General features: G+C 44.1%; 1 protein-coding gene across 5 annotated transcripts in view; it reads left to right on the plus strand.

Moving 5' to 3' along the window:
- shisa6 (shisa family member 6) overlaps positions 1-8974 on the plus strand; it is a 72051-nt gene extending 63077 nt beyond the window's left edge. For all 5 annotated transcript variants that reach the window (XM_031861890.1, XM_031861891.1, XM_031861892.1 and 2 more), the window contains one exon: positions 4936-8974. In XM_031861890.1, the coding sequence (XP_031717750.1) occupies positions 4936-5576 (641 nt within the window). In that variant the 3' untranslated portion in view covers positions 5577-8974. The remainder of the gene's footprint in view (positions 1-4935) is intronic.
- Positions 8975-9196: the final 222 nt, after the last annotated feature.

Consider the following 9196-nt stretch of genomic DNA (forward strand, 5'->3'; position numbering starts at 1 on the left):
CCCCCCCCCCCCCCCCCCCCCCCCCTTATCAACTCTGGGCTTTGCTCTTATCTCGTTGGAGCCTTGTACACACACAGAAAAACCACAGAGATGAATCACGCTGAACTACAAAGAGGCTTTTCGAATTGGAGACAGGAGCCCTGCAGAATTTGTCAAACGAGCAAGCGAAGTCGTCCCTTGAACGCAGCACTTCCACTCGGGGAAAAGAAAAAATGGGGGGGTGGGGGGTTTAAGCATGACTAAAAACAGGACTAAAAGCAATATAATTAGTTATTATTTTAATTAAACCATCTGAGATGATGATGGCTAAATTAAATTAGTATGGTTTGTTTCAAACGATGCGTGTGTGTGTGTGTGTGTGTGTGTGTGTGTGTGTGCCTGCTCTTCCATCCCGCCCGTCCTTCAGCGATGTCAACGAGGCTGAGATCGAGGACGCTGCTCTGAAGCAACGCACTCATCTCCTCCAAGGAGGCTGCACAAAATCCTGCCCGTCTCTGCCGTCTTTCACCTTAATCACCCTCAAAGGGATTAAAAGACCTTTTAAGAACAAACAAGCCACCTTTAATCCTCCCGAAAAAAGAAAAAACAATTAAATGAAATTGCTGCATTTCCCCCTTTTTTATTTCACCGCTCTCTAAAGATCACTTTATAATTGATGTTCCACCAGTTTCACGAGTGTTAGTGCATTACATGATTACAGTCTTCTGTGATCAATAGCTGACACATAAATATACTGTTTATATTGAATGTAATCTAGCAGAGTGGGAGCCGGGGTTTAATTAGCCGCTGTGAGCCGTTTCCTGTGTTTGCAGCACCGCCTCACGCTCGCGACCTTTGGGCCTCTCGCAATCACGTTAATTGTAAAGTGCTGCATTTTATCGAGATGAGATGGAGCATTATGCATCGCACCTCTTAAATCTTTTCAGTCACTTAAAGTGTAAACGGTGTAACATGTGTACACTCGAAAAAAAAGCTGGTCTTAAATCAAGTGGTGGAAAAAGGCAGTTCTAGAGGAAGAGGAACTGTATTTGTAGCTGGTCTCTTCCAGGTAGCAGAGAAACCTTCTTTTCCTCAAATAGTGGCCAAAGTCTTTATTTAGAGAGACCTGATTTCTCCTGATTGAATATGATTAATTGATTGATTTCTTTACTTTCGTGTCATACAACATGCCGCACCCTCATGGGTTCATAAGACACCAGATATCGAGCTGCAGTGGTCAAACATTTCATTCAATTACAAAATGACTCTTCTCTTCCAGGCTCGGCAAATAGAATCTGCTACAGCAAAAGGTTCCTTTCCTGAACTCGAGTTTTTTATCATCACCCAGACAAAAGAAATCAACATAATTGGAGGTCAACCCTTATGTAAAGTTACATTAGGGAGGACTTAAAGTTTCTTTGGCTAATGGTAACTCGTCAAATACCGACGCCTGATCGGTGGCCCTGCACTTCAAACTATGACGCTCTATGTTGTCATTTTCTCCTTGCATGCAGTTCCTTTTCAAAACAAACTTCCATGTTCACAGGAAACGTACAGTTTCATGACTTTAGGTTTACTGACGCAACAAAACTCCTAAAAGATTGCGGTTTGGGTTAACATAATTATGTTTCTCACGTAAAATAACTGCGTTAGAGTAAAGAAGTTATTTAATAAAACTAATGTTTAAATAACGTTACATTTTAGTTTCATACAGGACATGAACAGCCACCTCCTGAGTTAAAGCCCTGTGTTTGTTTGACCCCTCCATCCTCCGCTCCCCCAACATAGTCTTTCTTGCTCTTTATACTACATCAGTTGCTCTGACGGTTTCTCCATTTAAAAGATATACCTTTTCATTCACTAATTATTTCCAGGTGCTTCTGTTTTGTTGCCATTAAGGGAAGCGAACGTTATTAGCACAGAATTGTTTACATTAAAAGTTTTCCAGGAAAATCAATAAGCATATTCCCTCCTGTTCCTGGTCAACTTTCTACTTATTTTTGGTCCTTTTTTGACCTGCAACAGTCCCCAACTCAAGCGTCGATTTGCACACGATCCACCCTCTAAATCGTTATGTTTGGGAAATATATCAGAATATAGAAGCGACAGGAAATTATTCCAAAACAGTATCTTAGTTATAAAGTCAGACACGTTCCCGGTGGGTGTTGGCCTCCGCCTGGGCTGCCCTTTGTCACCGGTCCTGTTCGTGACTTTCATGGACAGGATATCTAGGCGCAGCCTCGGGGTGGAGAACGTCAGGTTCGGGGGTCTCGGGATCGCCTCTCTGCTGTTTGCAGATGATGTGGTCCTGTTAGCCTCCTCGGATCGTGACCTCCAGCATTCACTGGGGCGGTTTGCAGCCGAGTGTGAAGCGGCGGGGATGAGAGTTAGCACCTCCAAATCTGAGGAGATGGTTCTCTGCCGGAAACCGGTGGATTGCTCCCTCCAGGTGGGGACGGAGTGCCTACCTCAAGCGAAGGAGTTTAAGTATCTCGGGGTCTTGTTCACGAGTGAGGGTAAGATGGAGCGGGAGATCGACAGGCGGATTGGTGCGGCTGCAGCAGTAAAGCAGGCGCTGCACCGGACCGTCTTGGTGAAGAGGGAGCTGAGCCGGAAGGCAAAGCTCTCAATTTACCACTCGGTCTACGTTCCTACCCTCACCTATGGTCACGAACTCAAGGTCGCGGCTACAAGCGGCCGAAATGAGCTTCCTCCGTAGGGTGGCCGGGCTCAGCCTTAGAGATAGGGTAAGGAGCTCGGTCATCAGGAGGGAGCTTGGAGTCGAGCCGCTACTCCTTCGCGTCGAAAGGAGTCAGCTGAGGTGGTTCGGGCATCTAATTAGGATGCCTCCTGGACGCCTCCCACTGGAGGTTTTCCAGGCAAGTCCAACTGGGAAGAGACCCCGGGGAAGACCCAGAACACGCTGGATCCCCTCGGGATCCCCCAGAATGAGCTGGAACATGTTGCCGGTGAGAGGGAGGTCTGGGTCAGCCTGCTTGGCCTGCTGCCACCGCGACCCGACCCCGGATAAGCGGTGGAAAATGGATGGATGGATGGAGTTATAAAGAGTCAGAGCTGGAGGCGATCAGTGTGACATGACCCACCTCCCGGTTGTTTGTTTTGTATATTTCTTCTTATGTGAGTCTTGTTTGTTTATTTGAGATGTTGAGTGTCTTTTCGTATCCTAGCAGGACATGATACATTCCTACCACATCAACATTTGAGTGTATAATCACCACAGATCTCTCCCACTGACTGGCGTTTGACCTATCAACGGAGCTATGGGCCACAGCGTCTCAATTGTCTGTATACTTGTAGCCTCTGGTTGAGTTTCGTTGACATTTTCTGGCATAATGTCACATCTAAACCAAGCCCTCGGGAGACAAGCGCTGGAGCAGAGCACCACGGCCCAAAGATGGGCCTTCTTCATTAGGAATGCACAGAGCAGTGGACATGAAACCCCTCATGGACGGACAATAAGGTGACCTTCTGCATCCAGGCATGACATCTCTCCCAGAGAGCCAAGCGTCCGTGACGTGGTGCGCACCTAAAAACCGTCCATTCGACCTCTGTGCTCTGCAATAATGAACTACTGCAGAGGTAACAACCCCTCAGCCATTAACAGTTAATCACAGAGCTTCTGTGGTAGCGTCCCCCTGTGTGCCAGCGCTGCCAAAAACAGGTAGATAAAAGTCTGCTGAGAGCTGATTGGCGCCTGTGGTTAATACAGCCGTGAATGACTTAACAATTAGGAGTTCCCAGCGGAGAGACCGATCTGCTTTCTGCCAGAGGAAGTAAACAACTGGTTGACCGCTGAGGCACAACATGAAGTGTTGAGTCCTCTCGATGCTGAAGGACAACTACACAGATGAGAGTCTGCTGCTGTTCTGATTTTTCAGAGTTAACTATAACGATAACTATTCAAAACAGTTTGAATCACCTCATCCCCTGCAACAGCAGCCAGAAAGTGCAGGACAGATGTAACGGGAACGTAACCTGTCAAATATTTCCTCCCTCGTGCTTTTCAATCCCTCGTGGCCCTTGTGGTCCGAAGGGCCCGTTTCACAAAAGGGATTTGTGAGCACTGCTTACAGGCAGATTTCAAATTGTGGCGGCATCATAATTTACTGGAGCTTGTTAATTGCAGTTAGCTTTGCAAGTCCTGCAGGGCTCTTGCATGCTTATGCACGGGTTGCAGTAATGATTAGAGTGAGTACGATACCAGTATTGTATATGCCTCCGATGCAGAATAAAATGTTGGATCAGTCTTTGCGGCATTCCGATATCTCGTTGTCATATCATTTATCAGCTCATTCACGCTACACAGGAACAACATGTGTCACTCGCTACTCGATCCGTACATCCTGCCTGATCGGTTCTGCACATGTGCAAACTCTTACTACACACCAGTGGATAAACACTCTGCACTCTATTTGTTCCTTGAGTGGAGAAGAGCTAGTTAATGTTAGCCGTAAAAAATTGTATGATGAAGGTAAATCATTATTTTATCATACATATTCAAAACTAATATAAATATATTTGGTTTTAACACAATGGTATTGTATCAGTACTCCACATCAGCCGATCAGGAAGGAAAAAATGGAATCTCTAATAATAATGTTGTATTGATTTTTGAAATGTGTCAAAAATATGCAGGAGAGGGAATTATCTCCATTTCATGACTCAAATATGTTGTGGTCTTAATGCCCCACTATGACAAAAAGACTTCCCCAAGTGTGTACTATACTGAATACTGAATAAAAAGTATAGATTTGTCTGGAATGCAGCAGGGTTGTGAGTGTTCTTGGATGGCCTTCTAGGAAATGTAGGACTCAGTAGAATAAAATGCAATTCACATCGTACAAGTATCCACGAGTGTATTTATTCATAGTAAGGCCGTCAATCTTGATACGGCAGTTGTCTCCCCCTGATAACCTTCGTCTTCTTGCTCCTCAGGTGATAAGGATGTAGATGAGTACTACATGAGGAAGCACCACCATCCTGACTTTGGCGGCCGTGGTCCGACCCACATGGTGAAGCTGAATGCAGATCCCCCGCAGCATCAGCACCAGCAGCATCAGCAGCAGCAGCAGCATCAGCAGCAGCGGCAGCGTCCCCGCCGAGTCCAGAGGGCCATGTCCCAGGACCACGTGCTGTCCCCTCCCAGGACGCCACGCCGCGGGGACTACGGCTTATCTTCGTACGGCGTAATGGCGGCCGCCGCGTACAGCAGCAGCCGCCACCTCTCGGACGAGCAGCTGCTGTCGGCGGACCGCCTCCACTCCCAGGATCCCCTGCTGTCCCCGGCGATGAGGCGCGACAAGTTTCGGGAGAAGGCGATGGCGCGGGCGATGTCGCACGCCGACATGCTGATGCCCGTCACGCCAGTCATGGACCGCCACAAGATGACCAAGATGCACTCTCAACCCACTGCCTCTAACGACTCCTACAACACGCTGACGGTCAACCACCAAGCGACCACGTCTAAGAGGCAGGCGTTTGCCTCCCGACGAACACACACGGTGGACCACCTACAGTACATTCCCGGCCATCACCACACATACCGCACTGCCAGTAAGAACGAGGTAACTGTTTAACTGCTGAGTGGTTGGCTGAAGGATTCCTGAGACACACCAAGGACGTCAAGGGAAATCTCCTGAGCAGATACGTTCTGTCTTCGTATGACAACGACCTACATTTAAAGAAATGTCCTGCTTTTTAGCACAAGCTTCCTGTGTCATCCAGAATCGACCCCGGCAAAGACTTCTCTCTCTTAGAGCATCATAAGGGCTTTGCGCGTTGACACAAAGACGGATCCTTCATGTCACAAGTTTGACAGCCTGAAGAAAATATTTTTTAAACTCGACATGGGACTGGCAGGGAATTGTATCAACTTTATAAATATATAAATATACTATATTTACTATTTGTATTTTCAGTCCTTGTTATAGCTTTAGAGATTGACTGATGTAAGCACTTCAAGAGGTGCCCCTTAAAATTGCCCCATTTCAGTGATGAAGTGGATTTGTGGGTTAAAAAGCACAATTAACGAATTCCCTTTTTCCGTTTGGTTTATTTTACTCTTCTTCTTTGATAAATGGCCAGAACATATCAGCTTATTAGTAAAAACAGAGATTATTTCTGTTGCATACAATAGAAGATTGTAAATAGGCTAAATTAGCGGCATTAAAACAAGAAAATCTGGCCTTTTTTGATTTTATCGTTTTGTTTTCTCCCACCTGGAATCTATCCTGGATTCCCAATTAATCATTTTCATTTTAGATAAGGCAAAAATCGACTATTATTTCCACAGATGTCTGCAAAATATGTGGATGTAATATGTATATGGGGAGTACTTTTTTTCTGTTTTACCTCTGCTTGTAGCATAGAATGATGAGTATGAAAAAAAACATTGAAATAGAATAGAAGTAGAACGGACATTAAACTGTTTTCAGAGGTAATTTGAAAAGTGCAAAAGAAAATGGTGATTGTTGTTACACGCATCGTTAAAGTGTTGCTCGCCGGGAAGAGAGCGGACGAAGCTCTGGAGACAGATGGCTGGCTAATTAGCTAGTCCTTCTCCAGAGCACCGGGGGGAGGCAGAGGGAATGTTGGACCCAGCTCTTGCTGCTCGGCACCAATCCGCTGTTGGGCTCATTTTCTATTAAGTGTAGCATTAAAGCATGGTGGAATTAGTGAGCTAGCTAACTAGCCAGCTTACCGTTAGCTTAATTCCACCATGTTTTAATGCTACCCTGGTTACAGAAAATAATCTGTACAAATATGCCACTCATCTGGAGATAGTTATGTGCTTTCCTACTCTATGACAAGAGTGTGTGGATGAAGCATTAAGTTGTAAAATTGTACGCATTTATTCTATAAGCTTTGTTACTTTACTTCTCCACTGCTGGTTTTAATCTTACTGTAAAACATCACCTCAGTGAGACCGCGACTTCCCTTAAGTCGGTTTAGTTTATACAGAAGTTGTTAGCAATGGTAATGATACATAAAAATGGCCGCCGCTCACACTGCTACGTTTGTTTGCATGGGAATGTCTGTTCTACTCTATTCTATTTCTATGGAAACAACCTTTTACCATTGCCGACTGGCAGCTTCAGTCTGCAAACGTAACTCCACATGTGAAATTGGAGCCCAAAAATGGTTGTTTAAATTAGATGAATTTCTGTTTACACATTTCCTTTACTTCATCATCCTCGAGGATGTCCCGCCCACTCTGCTCGGTTTGTGATTGGCCAGCTGCTTCCATCTCTACAGATCAGGTACCCGTTATGTCGGAGCTCATAGTTCGTAGTTTTGTGACGCTGTGTTGACTGAAACAATCAAAAGGACGTCATAATCGCTAGTCAGTCAAGCATTAATTAAAACTGTGAACTGTTTGTCCAGATGTTTTCATTAAAGCAATGCCTTATTGTATGGAATCTCATGTGCTCTTAATTGAACAATCATGCTTTTATCGCTCGTCTCGTTGTCTCAGCTTTTTGTTCAATATTATGGATTATAGTTTACAAGCAGTAAAAGCCCTGGTCAGTGATGGATGATACAGTACATATACCTCAACAACACTAAATTCAATTAAAGGAGTCTCAAACTTTAAGAGGAAAACAATCAATACGTACTAGAGGGTATCTCTATTCGAAATGTGTCACATTAATCACATTAACTGAATCAGCTTTGTTGTAGGTTTATGGGCTCATGGGTGCTTTTTGTTTTCAGCAGTTTTGTAAATTCAGGCTGGATTAGAGCCTCCGGTCTGTTTAAAATGACTAATACCTGAGTGGATCCAAATGGACTCTCTATGGGCTCTGATCCAATGGTGGCTCATGATCACTGCAGGAGAATAACTTTTATTTTTAACACCGATGGATTGTGTGAGGTGCATGAAAGAGTATCATGCGACTGTTTAGACAGACAAGAGTAAGTCTAAAAATCCAGATTTAAAGCTAAAGTAGGTAATGTACTGTAGAAACATTTTTGTTATACTTGTCAAAATTCTTATTACATCCCTACAGGAATCAAAAAAGCAAATGCTCCTACCTACCTGTTGACCATGTTTGTTGTTTATGTTCATAATGATCATTTTAGGAGTCTCTTTAGAGGAAGGCCTGAGGGAGCGGGCGGGCTGCCCAGGCCCTTAAAGAAAAGCACTGGACTTTTGATGAAATTTCGACATAGTGGCCAAACGGTGGAATTATAACTTCCTGGTCGGTTACGTAAAGCCATTGGGCCTAAAAACATTCATATACATACAAGACAATTCTTTTGAAGTGAATCATTTTCCCGATACAAACGCTTGAACAGTCATTATGTCCTAAAATTTGAAAAATAGCTGAATCCAGAGTTACTCTCCCTCCGAGAACAAGACTAAACCGTGGGCTGGGAGGTGGGGCTGAAGGAAATTCTAGTGAGCGTGCTCCATGGGCCCGATAATGTGGAAGATCGTTGGAAGATCTAGGCAATTTTATTACTGGAAGTCAAACTTTTTTTGCTTAATGCGCCACTGAGCAACTTTTATAGCAATGAATGTGGCCACGCCTCCAATGCTGTATCTTTATATGTCTGCTGTGTTGTTGACTTTTCCGCTAGAATTAGCAACAGTTGGAGCAAGTGCTGCAAGCTACTTTTATCGGAAAATAATTGTCAACACTGGGATGGATTTTCAGCTGGATAATGTTTAAAATCTAGTGTACTCTTGTAAGTTTCACCAATGTTACCTACCCAAGCTTTTAAGTCCCAAATCAAGATGGTGAGTCCAGAATGCGGACCCATGAAGACCTCTACTAAAGAGTCCAAAGGCCTTGACAATATGCTTGTTTTTTTTTACCCTCAAACTGTTTGACAATAAACAATCTTTCAGTATGAAAATCTTTGTATTTCCTAGACTTGCACTGTCCATTCCCTAAAATGCCAAGAACAATTATGAAATCCTGTTAGAGATCAACATTCATCAGATGAAAACCTTAATGTACCAGTAAAACAACAGGAACATTGCTGTTTCTATGATCAGATATTTAAGTTGTACGCTACTGTATATAAAGAATACGATAAGTTATTTGTGATTGGAACAACCGCAGGAAAGCAATGTCTCATTACACATGAATCCATGGGTATGTTGCAATGGGCTCATGTCTTGTTGCACATTTTTTCTTCATCTGTCTATGTTGTGTTTTTAATAATTGATGACCTTGTAGGGATGTGG

This window comes from Anarrhichthys ocellatus, unplaced genomic scaffold, assembly GCF_004355925.1.
Source record: "Anarrhichthys ocellatus isolate YVR2014 unplaced genomic scaffold, GSC_Weel_1.0 scaffold26, whole genome shotgun sequence".
Taxonomy (NCBI): Eukaryota; Metazoa; Chordata; class Actinopteri; order Perciformes; family Anarhichadidae; genus Anarrhichthys; species Anarrhichthys ocellatus.